A 26,831-nucleotide genomic window follows, 5' to 3' on the forward strand; every position below is an offset into this window, starting at 1 on the left:
TTTTCACGTAGATATCTATTCCGGATATCAACATCATGACCATACTTATTCAAAATGGCGGTGTTCATGCAGTTACAGAAGGTGAGTTGAAAATAATATTGTATTGTACATAACATGGTTTGCAAACAGATTCAGTAGTTAACGTAAACAGAATTTAAACCGTGCCCTTATTTGATTATGCAGTTTACTTCGATTGTCTTGTCTATGGGACCTTGGCGAAGGTTTAAAAAATAGTCATGAACTAAAGCTCCACGGGAAATTCGGGTTGACGGACCAAGAAATTTCAGGTTGCACAACACTATTAAATTCCCCTATATAATCTTACCAAACCCACTCACCTTTAGACTGCTCTCACTCAGGTACAACAAACTTCCCAGACGTTTCCCTTTCACATGTTAAAGTACTATTCTTACTGTACATTTCAGTACCAAAAAATACCTACCCATCCACAAAGGCGTGAGACTTTGTTTACATCCAAGTCAAGCAGGTGCTTGAAAACCATGCCTGGAGCCAAATCACCCCACTCTGTATGAAAAAAAATTAAAAATATTTCTTGGCCTCCTCAATTTTTTTTAAGCATATCAACTGAAGCAAAATACTTGAATTTACACCTCATAAAAAAATTGGGCACCCACCTCTTAGGAAAAACCCTCAAATCAAAGGAAAAAACTGGGTTCTATATTCTGTCCGCCATGTTTTGACGTGAACCTTCAGAGAAATAGTGTTGTGATACCTGCAACAAAATAAAGAATTTTTTAAGAATTTTATAAAATGCTGTTTTAGGAACTTGAAACATATCTGTAATTGATATTGTATATGAATTTTTGCTTTAAAGGCTAACAAAGCACTACAGGCCAAATGAAAAATGTGTATGTTTTGAAGTGAGTAGTGTTCAAGTGGACATTTTTTAAGCATTGCACAGGTGTTTGTAAATTTATGAATTTAATAACTTGTACTTTATGAAAGAGTATGAAATTTTCACAGATTGTTGTTGAGATATTAAACTTGTATTTGCCTGTGTTTCATGTGATTCTTTGAGCAGTGTATGTATTTTTTGAACATTTCATTGTGTAAATATTGCTTATGATATGATAAAATTATGAAATAGATTTATTAAACCAAAACAGTGTGTTGTGTTTTTAATTCAAAACATGAATTTAAACAAAGATAAATACCTTGGCTTCCATTTTACTGCAAAGACATTAAGGATCTGCCACTCTGCCACTCTAATAAACCATGAAGGTCCAATTTGGCATGGTGCTCACACAAGAGCCAAGCACTGGAGGCTGAAGAAACATAAATTAGTCATGGTCAATTCATAAGATCCTGACAACAAATAAAAGCAGCTGAATGCTTGACCACAAGACATTCTACTGAGTATTACCAGAAAGCAAGCAGCAAATTAGAAAATGAAGGGACAGAGCAAAAGTAAGAGTGCGCAATTCAAAGCCAAGGATGGGCGTCGCAGAGGTCCTGGCCATAGGGGATGGGGTAAAAAGAGGCAGCCCTCCAAGTATTTGAGACCTCAAACAAGAACACAGATCAGCAAGACAGGAAAATGCATTCTGAAGGATGTGGCCTCAGCCATAGAGACCACAGGACCCATCATGCAACTCCGCCCGAGAACTGCATGCACAGTACCTGAGAAGGACAACCCTAGCAAACAGGAGCAGAACTCCTACAGAATGCTCCACATGGGGAAGACGTGCGAGATGTTCAACACTGCCTACCAGCAGCACAAACTACAGAGTCCTAAATGCCCCACCTACCTTGAGTTTGACTTTGACGCTGAACAACAAAAGGGAGTCTGCTGGAAGGAGACCCTTAAATGCCGGTACTGCAATTTCCGTTCAGGACAAAATAACCTGTACGAAGAAATGCAGACAGACAGCCGGGGTCCAAAGACTGCTAAACCAAACATAAGCCTATGGGTAGCCTTAATGGACAATCCAATAATGGGGACCAGCCTACAAGAAATATTCCTGGCCCTCAACTGTCCAGCCCCATCCTACACTGGACTGCAACGCAATGGGGGTAAGGTTGGTCCCAGGATGGTGGAGATGGTAAAAGAAGACTTGAGACGTGAAAGAACCTACCTGAAGGACACTCTGGAAAACTGCGGATACCCACGCCTCACACCCATACCAGTTGAAGGTGACGGCCGCTACAACAACCCACTGTACTGGTCTCGGGACAGGAATCCATTCCAGCCTGCAACACAGAGTACATACACCATAAGTGAAAATGTTACCTCTGATAAAAAAATCATAGGTGTCACCGCAAAAAACAAGCTTTGCCGTAAGCGTACAAAGGGGAGCAGGTGCCCAGAGCATCCAGGAAAATGCTCAGCGTCCCTAACCATGGATGCACCCATTGGCTGTGAACACCTCGCCACCGAGGAAATCTGTCATGACTTCCTTACAGACAGAGAACCCACCCTCATTAGCCATATGACTACAGACGGAGACAGCGCTGCATTCCGCGGTGTGCAGAAAGCAATGAGGGAACATGGACAGACCGTGGAGGCCCTGAGAGATACCCGGCACCTTGCCCAGTCCCAGAAGAAGGCGGCGGACAATGCAAAATTTAGCCAGAACATGTTCCCCGGGAGGACCGCCACTGAGAGGCAGGCCACAAAAAGAAAATTTTCAGTGGACCTAATGAAGAGGTGCACAGCTGAGTATGATATAGCACAGAAAAAATTCTGTGGGGATTCAGAAAAGCTGATCCACACCCTAAGCTTTGCAACAGATGCCATAGTTGAGTGCTACTCGGGCCGCTGCGGCGGTACTTGCACAGAACACTCACTCGTGTGCAGCGGCCTACCTACAGACTGCTGGCCAAAGGAGTACCTACCACCAAACTCAAGGACCCTTAACCCCACCCTGGAGGATGAAGAGACCATACGCCGCCTTGTGGACTTCCGGTTTAGCAGGAGTACCATCACCACTACCCGATATGGTACAAATACTCAGAAGTCCGAGGCACTTCATAGAGGATACTCTAAATCCAATCCAAAGAATGTTACCTGTGCTGTGAGCTTTGAGCCCCAAATCTATTCTGCCATCCACAGGATGAACCATGGTCCCGGGAAATCCACCGTCCTAAAGTGTGCTGCCCTTGGTGCTCCCCTGCCTGAAGATACCCGGGTGACGAGACAGCTAGAAAGAAAACAGGAAATATACATAACAGACAAGAAGAGGAAAAAATCATCCGTGTACCGCACAAGAAGACGGGCCTTCGTCAAGGAGAAATTCGAGATGTACTTCCAAAAAAAAACTGGTACCGAGGCTGGATATTCCAAGGGAATGAGTGATCCCCCCATACCAAAGAGTGTCACTAGGAACAAATGTGAACACTCGTACAACAAGCAACAAAAGTGACTTACCTCTACCGCTCAAAAAGACAATCAGGATAGCCGGCATGTTTTAAGCAGACTTTTGGGACTAAATTCTTACATAGTTGTCTCTCATTATTGACATGTGCTTCCTCTAGACTTAAGTGTAATGGATTTATGCAGAGTGAATTGTGACATATGTGTGAAATCTGTTTATCATGTGGAATATGTAATGTATTTGTGTGCAACATGTACATAAATCTGTGTGCCAGGAAAACTTTTCTTGTGTTGTCAGGTAATGTTATTTTGACCCTACCATACTTTGGCCCCTGATTATTCCCCCTCCTCCGACAATTTGTAGCTAAACTGTTATCGAAAAAATCACACCCCAAACTATTCACCCTTCCCCTATCAACTTTTTCTAATAAAACTTCTAATTTCTCTCGTCTCCATTCAGCATCCATGATTTTTGTAAAAAATCCCTTTAAGGACCCAGACTCCCTATAGATGCTAAAATTATCCCATGAAACTAAGGTAAACATAAACACTTACCTCCCGAGTTTTCTCTCTTCAGGTTGCACAACACTATTAAATTCCCCTATATAATCTTACCAAACCCACTCACCTTTAGACTGCTCTCACTCAGGTACAACAAACTTCCCAGACGTTTCCCTTTCACATGTTAAAGTACTATTCTTACTGTACATTTCAGTACCAAAAAATACCTACCCATCCACAAAGGCGTGAGACTTTGTTTACATCCAAGTCAAGCAGGTGCTTGAAAACCATGCCTGGAGCCAAATCACCCCACTCTGTATGAAAAAAAATTAAAAATATTTCTTGGCCTCCTCAATTTTTTTTAAGCATATCAACTGAAGCAAAATACTTGAATTTACACCTCATAAAAAAATTGGGCACCCACCTCTTAGGAAAAACCCTCAAATCAAAGGAAAAAACTGGGTTCTATATTCTGTCCGCCATGTTTTGACGTGAACCTTCAGAGAAATAGTGTTGTGATACCTGCAGTTCCATCCATACAAAAATGTACATTTATTGCGCACTAAAAGCTGCGCTCGGCTTTGGTCACTTTGAACTTATAAAACTAAATTAGGATTATATTCAATTATGCTTCACCACTTTGCTTGCCTCAAACGTTTCTTTAGGTAGAATGTTCGAATGTTCTATCGTCATAATGACAGATGTCCTTCGGACCGGTTTAACGATAGAATTCGTCCCATATACTCGCTTCGTAGCAAATAAGAAAAAATCTATATCGAGCTGTATCTCATCTAAATTTTCATATGTTTAGTCTCAAATACCTACAATGTAATAATCACATTTTACCACATTAACTGTTTTTGCAATGAAATCACTGCCACTTTTAACATCACGTTTGAAAATTTGCTGTTTACAGTCGCCATATGTTAATGATAAAATCCAAGACATTCCGAGTGCGATTTCTGACTAAATGGCAGGCAAATTCAAACGTGTGTATTAACAAAATGCTTTAGTACGACTCATTAAATGGATATTTTGTGGACTTAACTACATATGCATGTTCTTAAAGGTTTAAATTGTAATGTGTAAAAATGTGAGTTCCTCCTGCAGATCATTTTTAACAGACTTAAAATCGACGTGAAGCAGATCCGCTTTGCGGCTAGCTGCTACATTGCAAGTATATGGGACAAATTCTTACTGTGACCTGAGCGTAGCCTGGTCACGGTAAGATTATTCTTTCTTATGTTTCCTAACCCCCTACCCAACCTCGGAAAGTGAAGAATGTTAATTTCATGTTGAGATCATGAGTCACCATTTTTACCTGTAAACAAACCACACCATTTTACTTTATGGCGCAGGTTGGGTGTTTAAGGAGGAATCAAGTGAAGTCGTATCCAAACAGACTCGTACCCAAACAGACTCATAATCCATTTGTCCAGCAGTAAACAATGATACTTGGATTGTAAATATAACAGATAAGCTGTTTAGATTAGGTTATGATATAATTACAATTATTAAGAAATTATGAGATAAATGAATGTAGGTTTTTGATAATATATTGTCATCTCCTATAAGTTTGCCAAATATGAAGGTTCTTATATCATCATTTGATACAAAATTTCTGTTAACATTGTACATATAATCGTAATTATATTGACAATTCTATAAATTCTTCTCCCCCTCTGAAGGCATGCATAATATTATAATTCAAGTCTTTTTTACTCAGATTATTTAATTACAAGTCTGTTTGGGTACGAGTCCGTTTGGTTACGAGTTGACTGTAATTCTTCAAGGAGTCTCGGGGGAAAATGTTTTAAATAAATTATTTCCTTCAATTTTTTTCCAGTGAAAGGTCAACTTATAAGTTACAAACATAGTAAGATTTTTTATTAAATTTTCAGCAATGGAAGGTTAATGTATAAGTTAAATTTTTGCCTAATTTAAAAAAAAAAAATGGAGCAAAGAGTTTTTATGCTATCTGCCCTCATAGTTGGGTCCTTCAAAAAGTGTCTTGCCAGCCATTTTACTTATGGAATGGTATAGAATAAAAGGATGTTTACAAATCAAATCTTATTTTATTTGTAATGGATAAAAAAAATACCTTTCCACTAACACAAAACATCATCGGATCACACAGATGTTTTTATTTTGCAAATTATGTTTTTTATTTTATTGCATATGTTCTTATTTTCGGTAAAAATGGTATTTATAAAGGTAAATATGGCAAAGATTAAGTAAATGCAAAAATAGGTGTAATATTTGGATATTCATTTTTGGTGAATCTACCTAGGGGCCATATGGCACAAAATCCTTTGAACGCCCATGTAAATCCAGTATTGCTCGGTGAGCGATGTGGCCCATTGGGCCTCTTGTAATAATTTCTGACGCTGCAATGAAAACTGCACGACATTTATTTTTGTCAATTGTAACGTCAAAGTTTCAATTGATGTAATCGTAAGGCGTTGACTGTGTGTCAATGTCAATTTTGAACAAGCAGCGAAATGATTAAAATACTTCTGAACATTATTCTAAGGACTCATTTCAATAAAGATATTTTTTATGATAAGTAATTTTTTAAGATAAAAACATTATTTACATGATCACCTGCATATTTGTCAATTTTAATCTGCATGGCTACAACAGTTTCACTAAGAGCAAAGGAATATGATTGTCATGCACATCAATGTTTACAAAATTCACCTGGTACTGTACATGAAAATTTACTGCAGCTGATTGTACATGAACAGTAATGCGTAATTTTTAGTGCGATATTTGTTTGGCATGTATAAATTCAGGTAACAATCAGTATGCTATTTTAGATTGTTATACTTTCATGTTAAATACTGAAATCTGATTGGTTAAGACGCAGTTAATAATATTTACTATTACCCTCAGCATTAGCAACACACTTGGCAACGGGTAACATTAAAAAATGTTACATGCGCGAAAATTATGCGCGTACGGTTCGCTGTAGAATTCACGTTATTCCTATATAAAAGCAGTAAAATTTTCTTAAAAATTTTAAAAAAGACATTCAGTATAACAAAATAAATAGTGCCTGTTTGGGAGGATAACAGTTGAAATTGACACCCCTCGAAAACCATTGTCAACCTCCGCTTCGCGTCGGTTGACAATGGTTTTCTCGGGGTGTCAATTTCAACTGTTACCCTCCCAAACAGGCACTATTTATATATTGTGTGCCCCAACTGATCATTTGATATTTTTATTCTTAAATTATTTGTTTTGCCAATTCTTATCGTTCTGTATAACTTCATTCTGCATAAATGGTTGATTGATTATTTGTAGGCTTCAAGTCAGCTGTTTGAACGATTTTTACCTCAGAAGTTATTTGTGAGGTACAAGTTCAGAAACAAGGTGGCAATAAGGAGAAACAAGAAGAGAAAAGAAGACATGTCTTGGGCAGCAGAACTGTTAAACTACAGAAATAATGTGGCGAACAAGCAGCACGAACCATCACCACTCCACCTGGTCACCAAAATCAAACCCATGTATGGACGACCAAAGAGTGAGAAGGAAACGCTCATATCACTGGGATTTACAAAAGATGTAAGTAGGATTTTTTTATCTTTCTTTATGTATAATCTGCTAAAAAGAAAATTGAAGTTGAACCAGTAAGTAACCTGAATAACTCTGCTTGCCTCTTTAGTTCACATCTTTATATCATAAATTTTAAGATGTTTGTTCACTAGTTGGAAAGATAAACGATTGTTAGACTCTTTGATATATTCATTGCAGGGAATTGAAAGGAATCAATATTGCCAAATCACAGGTGCATGAAGACAGACCCCCCCCCCATTCCCCTTCCCACCCCACCCCACCCCTAAATTTGGACCTCAGGTTATTTGTCTCTCCTTTTTGTGAAAGAAATTCATTTACCGGTATATATCTCCAATTAGCACGAGTTGATATTATTGCAGTAAATATATCTCTTTGACTTTGCTTTCTCTTGTAATCCTATTAAACCATGTCATAGGAGTTTTTGGAAGACAATGAATGTAATTTAGACAGAAATCAACATCATTCAGCGCTGTAATTTACACTCATGTAGGATAAAATCTGAGGAATCGTTTTGCGCGCCAGTACATGTAAACAGATCTTCTCAGATGTTATGGTACCATAGTGACAGAAAGATGTTTACTGCCATCACAGTTACCTAGCGGAGTGGCATCCCTTTCTTCCTTTTATGTGAAGGTTGGGAGTGTATTACATAAATCGATTATTTTCCATTTATTTTCGGATACCAGTACATGTATTTGGAAAGGGACATGTTCTTTATATGATATTTCTATCAAAAGGAGAATCAACTACCCCTTGGGTCTAAATTGGGGACTTGGGTGTGGTCCAGTCCTCATGCACCTGTGTGCCAAATGACATTTTTACTTTTAATTAGAAAATTTTGCCAAATATAGTTTTGAGAAGGCTGCTGAAGCCTTTTATATTTTTTTTATTTTTTTTTGTAAATTGCCCACACAGTTCTTGCTTAACAACATGAATAATATAAATGATGTTAATATTAGCATTTTCACCTGTGTAAACACCCAGTTCTCATGCAAGTGCCTTCTGTGACATGCCTTTTTATTAAAAAATCGGTTATGCGAATTGTGATATGCTTTGTTGCTTACCACCTTGCAGTATCAAGATTAGCAAACATTGAAAAAAAGAATGAATAATTTGGTAAAAATGAATTAGAGTAAGGGATATCATTCACTGCCTTTAAAAACATTAAATTATGTGAAATATCTAAGTTTGCTTTTTGAGACAATTTATTGGGAGTGCTTTAATATGAAGATGCTTGAGGTCTTTCTATTGTCGCATGACGTCATCAGGAGCATTCTGGACTAATTTACCGTTATCAGCTTAAATATTAGTGTAATAAGATTATTGGTTTTGGTGATATTTATTCATTTCTAGAAGTATTCTGCACATATTATTAATAACAATTATATTTAACAATTTAGATAGTTGTTTTAGATGGAATCGCAGAATTCAATGAAAAACTGGCAAAACCGTATCAGACAATCATGTACATACACTATATTTTAACATTTTAACCCCGCATGGTAATTTTTTCTTTGCAGATTTTGATAAGATATTTAATAATTTACAAATGTAGCAACTTTTAGTGGGTTTGAACCATTATTAAAAAAATGCAGACATTTTATTGTGCCAAACTGTATTTTTAAGGTTGAAAAATTGAATTAAAATGCACTGTAAATGCCATAATATATATACATGCAAGATATAATGACCTTGAATTGATAATAAAACATGATTAACTTCAGTAGGATTTGCTTTTATATATGGAAATTGGGGGGAAAAATTATATAATGTTTAACTGGGGAGCAGTCGTCACTCTAAGTGCCCTGATAGTGTACCTGTGTTAGTTCCTACAGCAGGAAAAATATATTTGCAACATACCCATATTTTAGTTCAATTTAATTGTTTAAATATTGGTCTTCAAATTTAAACAACAATTACAAAGATTAAACCATAAAAACATCAAGGGTGAAGAAAACTTGAATATAGAAATATGGTGATCAGATAAATGTGAGTGGATTGACCTTGTGTTCTATAATGTTTTTTTTAAATAAAAACTCATTGTCCTTTTAAAAAAAAGAATGTACTCATTAATCATGTTATTAGTGAGAAAAAAATCAATATTCCATTGTGAACTGCTATATTTTTATGAATTTTTTATGTTGGGTGTTATGCCTTATTTTCATTACACAATAACAAGCTTGTAAGAGAGTAATTATCTTTTTATAAGTCTACAGCTGGGATAAAGTGTGGCCCCAATTTAGGGTGGGACATATCTTTCACTGAAAAAAAATGCCTGATTTCTAATTGAGTTTGGGTAGGTCTAAAATCCTATTTTATGCTACCAAATAAATTAAATTTGGTAAGATCACTTTGAGAGCTGTAAGTAAGTTAGACTGTCTAAAATCACTTTGAGAGCTAGTATTGTTAGATCTATTGAGATCACTTTGAGAGCTAGTATTGTTAGATCTATTGAGATCACTTTGAGAGCTAGTATTGTTAGACCTATTGAGATCACTTTGAGAGCTAGTATTGTTAGATCTATTGAGATCACTTTGAGAGCTAGTATTGTTAGATCTATTGAGAAATATCAAGAATACTTTGAGAGCTAGTATTGTTAGATCTATTGAGAAAGATCAAGAACACTTTGAGAGCTAGTATTTTTAGATCTATTGAGATCTATCGAGATCACTTTGAGAGCTAGTATTGTTAGATCTATTGAGAAATATCAAGAACATTTTGAGAGCTAGTATTTATAGATCTATTGAGATCTATCGAGATCACTTTGAGAGCTAGTATTGTTAGATCTATTGAGATCACTTTGAGAGCTAGTATTGTTAGATCTATTGAGATCTATTGAGATCACTTTGAGAGCTAGAATTGTTATATCTATTGAGATCACTTTGAGAGCTAGTATTATTAGATCTATTGAGATCTATCGCAATCACTTTGAGAGCTTGTATTGTTAGATTCAATGAGATCACTTTGAGATCTGGTAAGTCAGAGGTATTCAGATATCTTTATGAGCTAGTAAGTTAGACCTAATGAAATAGTTTTATGAGCTTGTAAGTTAGACCTAATGAAACAGTTTTATGAGTTTGTTAATTAGATATATTGTAAATTTACCATTAGCTCTTCACAAAGTTAATAAGATATAGATTACAGTATCAGCTCTATTAAATAATTTACAAAAGTATGCTTTTGCTTTGCTTTCAGTCTGATCACAAGGGACCTAAGTCGGTGATTCTGAAGAACACCCCATGTGTCAACAACCAGCTGATGGCGGTCAAGCATCTCTTGAGAATCACGCCAATCACGTTCCCATACGGAGTGCCAAAAAGCGAGGAGGAGTTAGAGCACAGCTGTCTTAACGATAACGGAGAATTTGTCATAGTGAAAAATGTTACCCCAAGAAATGAACTTGAAATGTTACAGGTGGCCCCCAAAACTCCGACTGTGTGGGATATGGATTCTGAAACCATCAAGAAACACACGGACAAGATCAAGGAGGATAAGAGTCTGCATGAGGAGTTCTTTACAGTGGATCCGGTGTATAAGATGAACCAGGATGGAAAGGAGTTTAGATACTTTGGTGATAAGTCTGACAATGGTATTAAACATTTTAATGAACGCATTAACCATACTGATGGCTCAAAGACTGATTAGCTGTCGCTGCATTGTTTAGTGAAATAAAATCTGATGGAGTTTGTAGAGAGTTTTGGGGTTTTTTTTAGCTTACCTGAGCTAAGTGCTATATTTAGCTTCATGGATAAATTTGTCCAAATTGTTTTGTTTTTATAAATCACATTTTCTCTGGATCCACATAGTGTATACATAGTTAAAGTCATATATCTGAAGTTTAGAAGGTTAAACAATTTTTGAGTCCATATATTTTTACAGCTGTGAAATTCATTAGGTATAGAATGTGCTATTTTCCTCACAGTAAATGTTAATGCAAGAACTGATTCAAATTTTGTTTTCCTGTAATTTGATTGGTTGCCAATTTCTTAACACTGAACTGTTCTGTTTAGATCCAGCAACATATATGCCAGTACAGCAAATTATTATGACACTCATTCGCTGGCTGAAAATCCGTTAGCCCTTGACAAAAACTATTTTTTAAGGCAAGCCCTTGGGCAAAACTGTTGGCTAGCAAAGATGTCAAAACTGTTATAACAAGATGAAGTTTTCGTAGGATATAACTGTCTGGTTTGCTCATTAAAACAAACTGATAATTATTGAATATCTTCTCTCTGATTTGCTAAGAGAAGCTCATCAATATTCATACACTGTCAAAATCTGAAAGTTTTTTTCTTCTTCAAAATTTGGTCTGTTGTGTGACATTGACATGGTATCAACTGGAATATACAGCCCTCAATGAAGTAAGACAAGTGTCGTTGCATTCAGTGTACATGTATTTGTATTTATTAGCCAATGACAGGACAGTTAACCATGAGTAGACTCCACCTTTATCAATATGGAGTTTGACAGGTACTGCCTAAGTCATAACTCTTGTTAAAATGAGTATATAGAAGAAGCAGTCACCATTTTGTCAAATCATGCCCCTCATGTAAGTTCAAACGGCAATAAGGGGAGTTGTTATAGTTTCTGAATTGTATGAAATAAGTATAGGGAAAATCGTCTATTGAGACTGCTTAGGAAGCACTAGGCTTTAAATTCATAAAGTGACAGGCTTAGAAACTGTATTTCGGGTTAGTGGTGCTGTCCACGGGCCCCTTGGTTTTAAGATTATTTATTATCACCTTCAGTCGACTGTTACACTACCATGCTAATTTTATGGTGGCATATCTCTGCCCCTTGTGTGCAAGTTATTTTTCTATCAAATATGTCGACATGCAAGATAAATATGTTGACATGCAAGATAGTTATGTCAACATGCAACATAACTATGTTGACATGCAAGAAATTGCAATCTGATATGAATTATACAAAATCTCAAAAAATCGCCCGTCTGTGACATCCAAGATGCTAGATGTTATCTTTCTATGTCGACATGCAACTTATTTATGTTAACATGCAAGATAAATATGCTGACATGCAACTTATTTATGTCAACATGCAACTTATTTATGTCGATATGCAACTTATTTATGTCGACATGCGAGATGAATATGTCAACATGCAACTTAGTTATGTTTACATGCGAGATAAATATGTTGACATGCAACTTATAAGTTGCATGTCAACATAACTAAGTTGCATGTTGACATAGATATGTTGCATGTCAACATATTTATCTTGCATGTTAACATAACTAAGTTGCATGTCGACATAAAGAAGTTGCATGTTAACATAAATAAGTTGCATGTTGACATCAATAGGTAGCGTATCTAGCATCTTGGATGTCACATGTTGGCGATATTTGAGATTTTTTATAACTCTTTTTTGATTGCAGTTTTCTTGCATGTCAACATAGTTATCTTGCATGTTGACATAACTATCTTGCATGTCAACATATTTATCTTGCATGTCAACATAATTAAGAGAAAAATAACTTGCACACAGGGGGCAGAGATATGCCACCATATAATTTAGATAAATTGACTATATCAGAGAAATTAAAAAAATGTATACAGTCTCTCCTACAATGTGTTTTTAATGATTACGCAATAGTTGCTGACTTTGCAGTCAGCATTTTTACCTTATATAAAGGAGTTATATTACTCTCCGATTATTTCCTTGGGGATTGAAAATTAATTGAAATTGGGGTCAGAAAAATATCCTTACACAAGATATTGAATTTTCATTTTTGAGTTTACTCGTGTATTGTTATGCAAACTGATTCCTAAAAAATCGGCCAGGATATTTGCATAGTCTAGACAGTATTTCCTCTCCTATTTTGATTTTAGGGTATAAAGATCGGCATGTGCTACAATGAGTACAATGTGGTACAGTAAAAAAAAGTCATGTTGGTGTCTAAACTTTACACAAGAGGTCTCTGAAACGCTCCCCCATGCTTGTAGCAAGTCAAGTTCCAACCCAGTACAGGTCGATCGAAAACTATCCTTAATCTAATGCTCTGCAGGTGTCACTGCCGGGGCGGTGTTATTTCCCTTTATCAGATTACAATAGTAAATAAGGAGAACAAAAAACTGCACGAAAATAAGTGCCAGACCGCAAGCGCATTTATACACAAAAGTTTCATTCATACCTTCTCGGCTTATTTTAAGGGACAATTTCGGAATGATGGATATTTTTTAGCGACGGGTGTAAAATTAAGCTGCATTAAACTAAAAAGAAAGTCATATACCAGATGATTGGTATGACTGGTAAAAACACAACCTGTTGATTTTATTAAGTTTTTACACCCTAAAACCTTGAAGTCATACTTTATAGCGGGTAAATAAAGTCATCTGTTGTCACACTCTTGTAAAACTAATAAAAAAAATTTAAAAAACCAGTTATTCATATCAGGATCTCTGTTTTTGGTATGGTTGCTCTCATAAAAATCTTTTAATCTCTATTTTTATTTCTTCAAAATAAATCTTATGACATGTAACTATACCGGTATCTATCACATTCCCTTTGAAGTAATAGAAAATAAGTCAAACGGTACTATGAATAGATAGCTATTTCCACAAATACCATAAACACTTTAAAAGTTTGTACGTTTCATTATTATAATAACGTTGTAAAATTCCTTATCCTGAAAATAGGCTTCGAACCCCCTGAAAAACCAAATTGTTCCTCGACCCCCCCCCCCCCCCCCCCGAAAAGCAATCCTTGATCTGGCATGTGCTTTTTTGAATGCTATGTATTATTTTTAAGTCATGTTGAAAAGAAAATTAGATGTCAGTAATATTAGTTGCGATTTTTACTGAATGATTATGAGAGTGGAAAATTGATTCCATACACAATTCCACTTTAACCAAATTTGACTCAGGGGCTCTTTTCACAAAGCTGTCGTAACTTTTACCCTGAGATGTGCTTCATGACGATCTATAATGATGTTTTGAAACACATCGAAAAATCGGTAGCATTTGGCAGAATACTAGTAGTTATCATTTGGAACTATTTTAGCAGCAGCTTAAACTTTTGGGTAATTGTGTCAAACTGCATTGTGGCGTAGGCTTGTCTATTTCATTTCTGGCCACTCAGCCATGGCTCTTTGAAATCAACAAGATTTGTCTGGCTTTTGAGCTAAGACTACGCAATCGATGTATATTTCACCAGAAACCACCGTCATTTTTAACTTGTTTTGACGCAAGAAAAAGATAGTTACATCCTACCGAAAATTCAAGGTCTTGTTTAGAACCATTTTAACAAGAGCTTGGACTTTGGGTAGTTGTGTTAAACAGCATTGTGACGTAGGCCTGTCTATTTCATTTCTGGCCACTCAGCCATGGCTTCCTAAAATCAACAAGATTTTTCTGGCTTTTGAGCTAATACTACGCAATCGGTGCATATTTCGCTTGAAACCGCGTCATTTTGAACTTGTTTTGACGCAAGAAATAGATATCTACGTCCTACTGAAACTCCAAGGTCTTGTTAAAATGGTTCTAAATGATTCTATGTCATTCTCAAAATCAAAATCATTAACAACATTGAAAGGATATAAAAAATTAATTGCTTCTTAATTTTATTAATGCATCTGTATCTTGCATGAGTTCAAAAATATGATCTCCCACGCTGAAGCCATCTAGGTACAGATGTTCTTAACAGATGAATTAGACTGGCGAACACAAGCCGTGGAAAATGAAACAACGTTCAAAGGTTAAATTTCCATGCTAATTTTTTTCCCTCTAGCTTATTATAAAGTCATACCGGCAAAATCAGTTAACTTTTTTATTTGTATGGTTAGTTAGTAATTAAGTAGTTCATACTTTATGCTCTATCTATTTGAAGTTTACAAATATCTAGTTAATATTTTGAATTTTTGAAATGCTGCATGAGGAGAAAAGCTTGTCCTAAAATTCCACTAGCATAAACTCAGAGAGCACCCATCATGTGCAGCGAAGTTAGTATCTAACACAAGACATCGTATAAAATATTGTAAACAAATAATGAATTCATCACACATAATAAAAGCTACTTGGAACTGTAGTCAAATCTGGCAAATGATGCCCAAATTTTCCATATTTTTGCCATCCCAAAAAGACACTTCCCTCCGGATAAATCCTTGTTCATTAAGAAAATAAATGACGATGTTTTTTCGGCATGATTGATATTCACGTTTTGTTAATATACAGTATATAAATGAATCTAAATTATGCTACATATGATAAATGTATATAACCGTATAAAAGTTATAATAAACTTCATGAACCATTTTGATAAATAAACTGAATTGAATTGAAATAAATCTCATTCCGCCGCATTTGTTTCAGTAGAGTTTAGTACAGTATCCAAGTGTTTTAAGAATTTTATCAATCTCGCGATTATCTTAAGGTATGCTAGTTTTGTGAAACATTACTAGTATACCCACAATATTATTGTGTGTTCCTACATAACTGGCCAAAATAATAATTTCACGCAACCATCCCCAAATTGCACAATTATTATCTTTCCACAAAAAAAATTAATCTAAACTTTGTCAAATATGTTTATTTTACCAGCATAGATTAAATGTAATTATTATTTTGGTCAGTTGTAAAGACATTTTAATAATGTTGGGGGGGGGGGGGGGGGGGTACCCTGTGGCTTTCCATACTTCAAACAGATTTTATTTATATCATATATAACTATGGGAAATATCAAGTATTTCATGTTTTAAAAAAACCCAAAAAACTTCTTACCCAGTTTTAAGCAGGTGTGAAATAAAGCGGGTCATATTGTCATGCATGATGCGTGTCAATCTGTCAAATTCATATCTCCTCATTGTTATGGTGTCACTCCCCCCCCCCCCCTTTTTTTTTTTATTTTGCATTTGACTGAAATTATCAATTCTTTAATAATGCGTGCGACTCGAAAATAATTTTTTGTTTTGTTTAGAAATGTTCGTTTTCCTTCTCAAACTTTTGTTATAAACTGGAGCCTAGCATATAATGATAGAGACAGATAAAATTTCAGAAATTCAAGGGAGTCTGTAATACACAAAGGCTTTGGTGTAATTTTTGTACTCTTAATTCATTTTTTATTGGTTACTAAATAAGTTTAACTACTTGTCATCGAGTGATGACAAGCGGCTTAGTCTCTAGTTTCCTATTACGTGTCCCTTTGGGTCTGTGCTCGTTATTTAGCCTGACTTGTTCCAAACCAATTATGACCAACTGTTCTTGTATTTTTGAATTATTGATAATAATACCATTCTGTGTACTCCAAGCATCAGCGTTTTTGTAAAGATGAACCATTACCGTTGATTGTGGAAGGCGACCTTTTTTTTTTAATTCAAAACAAATCGATGTAAATTACGTATTCGCGGTGATTTTGGGAGAAAGTTAATGTTTCAGTGTACACAAATTATACATTATTCCCAATTCCAGACGATTTGTCCGATGTCGCATTCGAATTGTGGAAGCGATCTTTGTCAAAAAAGCTACTTGGCTGTATACCTGATAGGAACTCGACGTTCTGGCCCGTCTGTTTAGGGAGGACAGTTTCTATACACCAACATGCGACTCTGTAGGGGACTACAAATGTGGATATGGTTGTTCAAAGACACAACTGATAACAGTTAGCAAAAAAAAAGGAAAAGAACAAATTTATAACAAAGGCAATTAAAACAGACAATCTATGACAGATGTAATGTTCTAGTAAACTATATAATACAGGGTTATTTTCGCCTCGTGGCTTTTTCGTACTTCTACACCTGTTTTTTTGGGTTGGGGGTGAGTGGATTGTTGGTTTTTGAATAAAATAGACCCATTTTAACAAGACCTTAGACTTTCAGTAGCAATCTTATTTCTTGCGTCAAAACAAGATAAAAATGACGCGGTTTCAAGCGAAGTATGCACCGATTGCGTAGTCTTTAGATCAAAAGCCAGACAAATCTTGTTGATTTCAAAAATCCATGGCGGAGTGGACAGCAATGAAATAGACAGGCCCATGTCACATTTCTATTTGACACAACTACCCAGAGTCCAAGCTCTTGTTAAAATGGTTCTATCTTTAGGATGACTAATGTAAGTTAAAAGTTCTACGTTTATGTCGCATGGCACATGTGCATCTTTAAGAATTGTAACGACTAAACTTTTGAAATTTTCGGGGGAAGCTTTATTTAGATATTGATTGTAAGCTCTATACGCCCCATCCAGATTATTTCATTTGCATTAAGACGTTTTCATCTGATGCTGGAAAACGACTTTTTCTGTCCGCCGCTATAGTGGCATATCTCTGCCCCCTGTTTGCAAGTGATTTTTTAATCAAATCTGTCGACATGCAAGATAAATATGTTGACATGCAAGATAATTATGTTAACATGCCGCCAATGAACGTGCATATCCTTAATGCCATAGCGCAGATCATAATATATGTAAATATGTCGGAGTTCCATGATAAATGTAGGTTTTGAAAGAGTTCTGTATCGTGACAGGTTTCTCGATTGGCCCCAGGGTTGTCAGACTCCGCCAGACGCTTGGCTACCAAAAATATATTTTAAATTTGCTGGCCAAGCTCAAATCTCAGCATACACATACATTTAATTTTTACGTTGTGCAATTTAACTCTTAGAGATGGTCAAAGATAGTGTCAATCATTGATTCAGAAATAAAATATTAATTTGATTTTAGAGATATTTAACGTGTTAAGGAGAAATGTATTAATTCTCGCTGACGCGTCTGTAAAAAGAGATTGTAAAAAGCTTAGTTTATGGTCAATTATTTAAAGCATTTAAAGTTAAGGAACATTTAATAAATATGCCTGATAATTTTACCAAAATCACAAACCCCAATCTGACCAGATTTAAATAATATAATGGTCTCAAGATAAGGTGTGTTTTTGCTGGATGACTTGGTAACCACTTGTCTTGACAACCATGCGAAAAATAATTTGCCATGCAATAAGAAAAGTGTGATGGCTTTGATATATTGCATTTTGCAGTCATCGCTTTTAAGCACAATACATGTCAAGTGTAATGCAAATTGTTCGGCAGATGATATTTTCGAGTTTTGAGCATTTAGCGTGCTGTGATTTAGTTGGAAACCGCATACCAGCAGTTCAAATTAAACCTTAAAAAGTGATTTGAGAAAAATGTCTTTTTATCAATTGAATTCACTACTCATAAATTTTACACTCTCGTATCAAATTACTGCAGGTGAAAAATAACAAAAGAGCAACAAATATATGAAAATCACAAAAAGCAAGCAAACGAGAGAGAGAGAGAGAGAGAGAGAGAGAAAATATGCCCACTGTTTACTTTTTATGTAAAAAACATTAATACCTTTGAACATTATACTGAAATGGTGGAACATTGCAATGGTAAGTTAATATATGCACTGATGCTTTCAATATATGAACTTGATCTCCTTGGACCATTGTGTTTTCAATACATTTTATTCTAACATTTCATAAACAATACCCCTTTCTGACATATGCTATAACTGTATTTGTCTAAGTGCTGGAGACAGAGAAATAATTTTATTATTTACATTAGATGATAACAATATCATCTTTTTTCATTGGTTATAGCAAACCTAACTATTAATAATTACTGATTACTCCCTATTTGTAAGGGGAACTCGGATGCATAACTAATAAACTCTATGACAAAACGAATTGATCTAGGTTAGAGAGAGGACGCCCATACAGGACACACACTCATGGTGACTAGTGAATGAACGGACGCAGAAAAAACTCAATTGTCCAAGGTAATCATTTCTTATTAGACTATCCGTATTAAATTACAATATTACAATACAAATTACAATACAATTAATGTATTGGTCAATCATTTTTTATAGAATAGTTAACGAGACTCTTTGGCAGACGTGCACACAACGTCAGTATGGTAGCCACGCTTGTATGGACATCGTTAGTCACGTTGGTCAGTCTCGGGGGGTACACTGCTGTTGACGTCATTCATAACCAGAACTGTACGTCAACTGATAACGGCATCGTACTACAGGTCCATTGTGAGGTGCGCTCTGGACTGAACTTCTCAGATGTTCGTCGATGGGTTCTACAGCAAGTCAGGTCAGCCATTCATCTGGACATCGTGTGTGTCGGTGGGAACTTGACTCTCAGTCACCCAATGGAGGCAGGAAATCTGACAGAGCTAAGAATTAACAACTGCGTCAAAATAAAGGGCTTATTTGCCGAGTTTCAGGAGCTGGACACGCCACCGCAGCCAGCCTCTGGAACGTTGGAGGTTTTAGAAATCATCAATTCTTCGTATCTGTATAATAAAACTGGTGTCTTGGAACAAGCTGAACGTTTGCAGAAAATCTACGGATGTATGACCTTTTTCCCGCGGGGCTTACGTGTCTTGAAGCTGAGATATACAAAATTTGATAAGATGAGTAATTCTAATGGTTTTGATGGATTCCAAGACATGCCTTTTGGAAACATTTGTTACTATGACAATTTGGAGATGTATGAAAGATCGGGCTTTCAGTCCCCTTTTGGAATATTAGATCGAAAGATCGAAAATGAAATATTTTATTTTCTACGATTTGGAAGTTTCCAAAAATTGCACACTGCAAATTTTTCAGACGCAAATTTAGAATTTATACCGGCCCGTTTTACGGAATACAACTGGTTTCGCCAATTCAGGTCACTCAGAATAATTGATCTCTCACATAACAGAATAAGGGAGATTCCATATCTTAGAAGACCGAATCATTTTGGTAAACTGATTAAACTGATTCTGCGTCATAATAATATCTCAAGAATCACCAAGACCTTGATAGAAAAACTCAAGATGAGCAACATGGCTGTGGATTTTGCCAAGAACAAATTCGTTTGTGCGTGCGAGAGTGACTTGGAACCAGTCCTCCAATTTGTCAGGAATCAGATTGAGGAGTCCTGGGCCGTCAACTACCATTATCTAGCCAACGAAACCTGTTACTATCCGTCAAGCCTACAAGGGATGCCGTTAAGGTCTTTGGACTCTTTGGTTCTTTGTCCAAACAGCCCTTCTCGACTCAGATCGTGGACGTTTCAAGAACTTTATATTGGTTTAATTGTGCTGACATTTATAACAATTGTTTGTCTTGTTGTGAAGTTTAGGAAAGAGATTAAGATATTGACCTATACGAGGCTAGGAATCCGCTTTTGGAGACCACATAGAAGTGGCGTCATTCGATTAAAGGAGTACGACGCATTTGTTTCGTACAGCGCTCTGGACGAGAGTTGGGTGATGGGGACACTGTGTAAGCGTCTCGAGGGTCTGTGTCCACCGCTCAGGCTCTGCCTCCATCACAAGCATTTCATTCTTGGGGCATGCATCTCTGACAACATCATCGAAAGCGTAGAAAAAAGCCGCCATACCATCATTGTCCTCTCCCAGAACTTTCTACAGAGCGAGTGGTGCCTGTTAGAGTTCCGTAAAGCCTTCCACCAAACTCTGCTGGAGAGGAGGCGCCATTTGATCGTCATTCTGATGGACCAGATTAACCTTGACACCCTGGAGCCAGAGATGAACTACTTCCTTCAATCCCACACCTATCTCAAACGGACGGACACCCTTTTCTGGGACCGTCTTATTTATGCAGTGTCTGACGTGTGCTCTGCGCCAATCAAGTCGGCTGCAAAGGAGGTATCTACCACTTTAAACAATTTGGAGGACGTTCCTCTAGATCCTGAGACGCATTATAGCATTGAGACGAAGTGAAACACGGACATTACACACAAAGTCTGCGGCATTTGGACTAATTTTCTTTTAGAGTTTACATGTGTATATTTGATGCAACCGTTATATTTAAAGTTAGGCATGTATTACGTTTTTATACTACGTAAGGTGAATTAATATAAATACCGTAAACAAAAAAATCTATGTCAGAATTTTATTTTTTATCTTTCGTTTCATATTTTCTTTTTAGTGGCATTTTATATTCTTATAGTGGCGTAGCTACATTGAAGCACTCTAAGCACGTGCTTACAAATTGTTTTAAAAACGTTGGGTTTTTTTTTAATTGCAAATTCCGAAAAAAAATTCTGTTTGTGTCGGTATTTTTCCACAAGCATCCTGAACTTGTTCTTATACACGTAGTAAATTACTAGCAATACACATTTCGAAATTTGACTTAGTCGTAAGATCAAATTAACAAATGATAATTTCATTACAACCAACTGATCAGCTCTTTAATCCATGTCAAAATGTATAGAAGCAACACAGTTTAGGCAGGCATCTATCCTCCAAGTAAGATCTACTAAGTTGTCAGAACTTGTGTCCGAACCATTTGAATATGTATCTTTTATATATATACAATAAAATATGTTCAAATCAAATCCTCCCAAAAAAATTTAACCTCCAAAAACGGAGGTTGCCTAGAGTTGGTAAAGGGTCATGGTAATATAAAATTTCAAAACATGCAAAAGAATGCATAGTAACCGTGAATTACAACTTTAATTGCTTTGTCCAAGATTAAAATTACTGCCACCATATTTAAAATTGTGCTTAGTCCCAGTCTTACAAATATTTTTGTCCCGAGCTATGCCACAGTCTAATTTGACTATGGATTTTTGGTTAATAAAGGTTTTTTTTTCTATCACTGATGGATATCGTGCTGTTTGTCTGATAATGTTTTAAGAAGTACAACGGTATGAAACAATATAGATATTACAAGTCACCAAAATATTACAGAAAGACCCCCCCCCCCAAACAAAAATCGTTAATAGACATTACGCTTTGTTATTTCGAATTCACAACCAGCTGTTCCAGTCCAATATAATAATTTTCGACTCGAACTTAGTAGTTAGTTCCGTGGTGGGAAAATAGGAACTGCAAGCAAGCTTTTTTTTTATAATTGTGCTTGCATTTTTTTTTATTATGAAATTTGTGTATTTATTGTAAATATTAAATCAATAAAACAATGACTTGACTTTTTTCATACCACGGGTTCATTATGAATATCTGTTGCAGGCTGACAAATAAAGAGCCTTTGTGAAAATAGATAGGTTGGATCATTTCGTTTTAGCGTTATGCTGAAATTGTTAAAGATTACAATGAAATAATTACAACGAAATCATCAAAGCAATACACCTCAATCAACGTCAAAAAACCACGTAACTTGTAAGCCGGTATGAAATAGAAAATTGTTCTTTAACATTTTTTTTTTGTTATCAAGTTTATATGACACTAATCAGAAAAATACTCCAGCGGAAATTCGTAATTTAGATCATACAAGTGATAAACGGTGTCTCTGATACTTTGTAGTTGAGGGTTGCACTTGTTTAATAATGGTTCTAATGAGGGTCTATTTTATTCTGCCAGAGTGAAAAGAATTTACTCGTAAAAATTTTGAAATGCGAGATTGATACCCGATACGCATGAAGTAATTGAGAAGCACGGATTCTTGATGTGATCTTTCATAAAACGCTTTCAAGCCGAGGTAAGGAGGTAACAAAAAGAGTGTACCACACTGGATAATTGATATAGCGACCTCTATATCTCCACATCGAACTTTTGACATTTGATTCGTATTCCAAGTTACATTAGATACTAGCTACAAATAAAAGATTAAGTGTTCTAAAAACACAGTGTTGACAAAAATATCGTTACGACATAACTATATCATGACCACAAGAGAAGTGCCTCAATCCACGGGATAATTATATTTAGATCATGATTTGGCCATGTTCATGAAAATATCTTAAGATCTAAGTTAATACATTCCTAGGATATATCTTAAGACACATCTTATGACCACTCTAAGACATATCGTAGGATGTAAACCGAAGCTATCTTAGACGAATCCTAAATTAAGGTATCTTATATTGACTAAATAAAATATCAGCAAAATACAATGTGCAAAAAGTATTCTGAGTGTTTATCATAAACATACTTGAATATTAAGCAATTACATTTTCAGAGATTTCTTCACCAGTGACGATTATTTATTTTATTTGCTCGATTTTTTTAATCACGCAGTTCATGTTAATACGTTTAGTAAATTTCATCTTCCATTTAAAATATCATCGAGCCTTGGTCACCTTACTTAGGGGAGAAATTCCCCGACACAGAGTTTTAAACACTCCTACAAGTCATGTTACCTAAATCAAACCCATGTAACTCCAGGGTGGAGGTGGGAGGGGAGGGATATTTTCATAGCAGAGAAATAGGATTCGTTCTAAGTAGTGGAAACTTTCGGTTCTTCGCGCGAATCTGATATGCTGAAACTGTAATGTTTTCATGCATATCTTACCCAGATAAATGTAGACAATGGTGTGCATGTACATGCATGTGTACATATGTATACATACAATGATATTCATCATGTTTTTATTAAATTTAAATTGTGTCTTTTTTTTTCTCAAACAATGTTATCATTTGGATCTATCATTGATATTCTTTTTATCATTTTGTCTTTACATTCCAATCAGAATTAATTCGCCGCATACTACTAGTATTTCCTTAATAAAATACACATTACAAAAGGCTCATTTAAATCTACATGTAAATATTAAACGGGAAATTTTCTGTTTTTTTTTTTTAAATAAGTAAACAGTTATTGTACTCAATGTATCATAAACCTTGCGTGGTTTGGGGGTGGGGGGGGGGGGGGTGAGTGTTGAGTGTTTGAATTCAAACTAGATAAAAATCATGGTACAATTAATGAAATTAAGTCTCGGATCCCCCTACCGACAAGCAACTTTAAATTAAAAATTATTCCTCGTAACCCCCCCCCCCCCCAACGTAAATAATTTATTCATACATTGTTTGTGTTATATTTTAGACTCAAATAAAACTAAAGAAAAAATGTACAGGTGAATATATTCACTGAATCCATTAATGCTGTATCTTCCGATAACATTCAAATCCATGTACTTCTATTGTCTGGGTACTTGTTTATATCCCAAAGTATTATTGCATGGTGATTACATGGTATATATCAGTTCCTCCCATTTTAAGATGTGATGGTTCACAATCTACATGTTTACTGCAGGCACGTAGCATCGGGGGGGGGGGGGGGGGGGGAGGGGGGGCACATTTTTGCACAGCAAAGATTTTTCTTGAATTTACATACAAAAAATTGAATTAACAAGGAGTCCCCCCCCCCCCCACACACACACACACACATTTTTAGGAGACCATGTAAAAAAATTGAATTGAAAATAAGGAAATGAACAGTGAAATTGAAGTTTAAGGTATACTCGCAAACTTATTTTAAGAAGTGGTGGTTCACAATATACATGTAACTGTTGAGTTTATTGAGGATAAGACAGCTGTTGGGATGTCTTAAAGTTAGGTTGATTTTTAAGAGGTGTCGTAAGTTGGGACGGCTTCGAGAAACTCTCTTATGACTAAAATGTGTCCTAAGAAAAATCATCTGAGACATATCTTAGTCTTAAGATAGTGTATGTCACATATACACATTGAAATATTTATAAACATTCATAGTAAGCACAATGGCCTAGCGCATGCGTACCAATAATATCATGGATTAATCGGAAAACCTTGGCGAGTACGGTGCCTGCATCATATTCTATGTAATCGACCGAGACTTTCTGAATGCTATCAAAAAAGGCGATGGCGAAAGTGCGAAGTTGCGAAGGCGAGATCGAGTGCGAAGTTGCGAAGGCGAAGGAGCGATAATAGTATCGCCCCTTCGCCATCGCATCTTCGCACTTTTGCTCCTTCGCCGTCGCACTCTCGCCTTCGCAACTTCGCACTCTCGCATCTTCGACCTAATGGCGAAAGTGCAAAGGTCGAAGTGGCCCCATCGGAACACCATAGCCAAGCCCGTTTTAACATTAATTTCAATGTTAAATAGAGAAAGGGGTCGAACTCTGACCCAGATAAAAAAAACTACCAGCTCGCTTCAAAAGCCTAATAAATCAATTAATTTTTAAAACACTCGCAATATGCATGTATTTTTCAGAAAAGAATGATTCTCGACTTGTTGCAATACTGCTGTTGTCATAGGCAAAATCCCATCGTGAGCCCTGGACCGGTAAATGTCCGAGTAAAAATAATCTGGCGACTTCGAGAGAATAATGACGTATATCTCCGCTATTTTAGGACCCATCAATTGAAATTCGGCATGAGTGTATCTTAGACATTACTTTTCTGAATATTGCGAGTGTTTTAAAAATTAAGGCGAACGTTTTTTTATTAGTTGGATTACGGATCCGCCGACCGAATTTTTTTGACTTTTAGAAAAAAAATAAAATGCACTTTTCTAAATTTTTTTTTACTGACCGACATAAATTTAAAGAAATACAAAAAATAAAATAAAATGGCTGGTGAAAAATATCAATAAAAACCACATAAATTGGTTTCATTCACGAAAAAATTACCTTAACTTTTACACTTTCAGTTTTAAAATTTATCGAGTTTGGAATACGGACTTCTCTATCACACATGTGCCATGTTGTCTAACGGTGGTTTGTGTTTTATCATTTAAATGGCATACTTTCACATATCTGTCATTTGCAAAAATGACATTAAACTGTCGTTTAAGACCTTGAAACAGTGTTGTCACATACTGGGGGCAAGCGGTGTCAGAAGTTCTTGAAAGTGTAAGAACCCACGTACATATTATGTTTCAAAGTTTTGGAAATAAACATGATAAAGTCGTCAGACAGAAGTACGATATATGATGGAGACATTTTGCATCAGTTAAAGCAACAATATTTCATTGTAAGACCAATTTCAGGCCTCTCGATTCTCTTTAATTGGGGGCGATATTCGGCCCTATTCCCAACGTGAAAAGGCATATTTTCCCCCAAAATTGAGTGTTTTCCCCAATTTGAGATCGCCTAAAATTAATAAAGTAACTTAAAAGAAAACTACACTTATTCTAAATATATATTGTATATTCAGCAGTCATAAAGGCACTGTGAATATGTGCAACACTATCGCGTTGTAAACTGTTTCTTGTGATCGGTAACTTAGCCAGAATTTCCTCAGACAGAGATGGTGTAATTTTAAAAACGATGTTTATTAATTTACTTTTATTTCTGATATTACGGTTAGTTGATAAGCTGTTAGTAGTTTATAATTCTGCAGTAAATGTTAAAATAATTATAAAATTTTTGGTCTAAATAGATCTAGATCCTCTACAAAACGGTAGTAAGTGGGTCAATGGGTTGGACTAATACCCCAAATACACAGAAGTACAGAGACTGATTTAATAAATATTATCAATAGGCTAACACAATCAGGAAACATTTATCTGTAAAAGGTATAAATACAAATATAGATTAAATTTTACATTAATAAAAATAAGATAACCTTTTTTTTAAATTCTAAAAAAAAAACTTTTATTATTTTCTATGCCATTTGACATATAGCAGGCTACTAAACACAAAAAACCTTTTGGGAAATTTTACATCTTCAGTCAGTAACAAACTTGTATCACACACTGTAAATACACTT

At 35.8% G+C, this 26,831-nt stretch overlaps 3 protein-coding genes across 5 annotated transcripts; 2 read left to right on the forward strand and 1 right to left on the reverse strand.

Moving 5' to 3' along the window:
- Nucleotides 1–29: 29 nt before the first annotated feature.
- LOC128157453 (39S ribosomal protein L30, mitochondrial-like) lies at nt 30–11,104 on the forward strand. Its single transcript, XM_052820004.1, has 3 exons — nt 30–81; nt 7,142–7,402; nt 10,610–11,104. The coding sequence occupies exons 1-3, from the start codon at nt 55–57 to the stop codon at nt 11,057–11,059; spliced, it is 738 nt and encodes a 245-aa protein (XP_052675964.1). The 5' UTR covers nt 30–54; the 3' UTR covers nt 11,060–11,104.
- On the reverse strand, nt 288–4,369 carry LOC128157454 (uncharacterized). Of its 2 annotated transcripts, XR_008239821.1 has the most exons (7): nt 4,260–4,369; nt 4,067–4,149; nt 3,029–3,161; nt 2,097–2,211; nt 1,176–1,286; nt 636–733; nt 288–525 (listed from the first exon to the last, which is right to left on the reverse strand). XR_008239821.1 is itself a non-coding variant. In XM_052820005.1 (6 exons), exons 2-5 carry the CDS (start codon nt 4,068–4,070, stop codon nt 1,227–1,229), a joined length of 312 nt encoding a protein of 103 aa, XP_052675965.1. In that variant the 5' UTR covers nt 4,071–4,149; nt 4,260–4,369; the 3' UTR covers nt 569–733; nt 1,176–1,226. The 2 variants fall into 2 exon arrangements, 1 of the variants encoding a protein (XP_052675965.1); XM_052820005.1 differs by lacking the exon at nt 288–525 and having other exon boundaries at nt 569–733.
- A 3,769-nt stretch (nt 11,105–14,873) lies between the features above and the next one.
- LOC128191515 (toll-like receptor 4) lies at nt 14,874–22,102 on the forward strand. 2 transcript variants are annotated; one of them, XM_052863619.1, is made up of 3 exons: nt 14,874–15,127; nt 19,076–19,158; nt 19,252–22,102. In XM_052863619.1, the coding sequence occupies exon 3, from the start codon at nt 19,296–19,298 to the stop codon at nt 21,120–21,122; it is 1,827 nt and encodes a 608-aa protein (XP_052719579.1). In that variant the 5' UTR covers nt 14,874–15,127; nt 19,076–19,158; nt 19,252–19,295; the 3' UTR covers nt 21,123–22,102. The 2 variants fall into 2 exon arrangements, with proteins under 2 accessions (XP_052719579.1, XP_052719577.1); XM_052863617.1 differs by lacking the exon at nt 14,874–15,127 and having other exon boundaries at nt 19,005–19,158.
- Nucleotides 22,103–26,831: the final 4,729 nt, after the last annotated feature.

This window comes from Crassostrea angulata, chromosome 7 (assembly GCF_025612915.1).
Source record: "Crassostrea angulata isolate pt1a10 chromosome 7, ASM2561291v2, whole genome shotgun sequence".
Classification (NCBI taxonomy): Eukaryota; Metazoa; Mollusca; class Bivalvia; order Ostreida; family Ostreidae; genus Magallana; species Magallana angulata.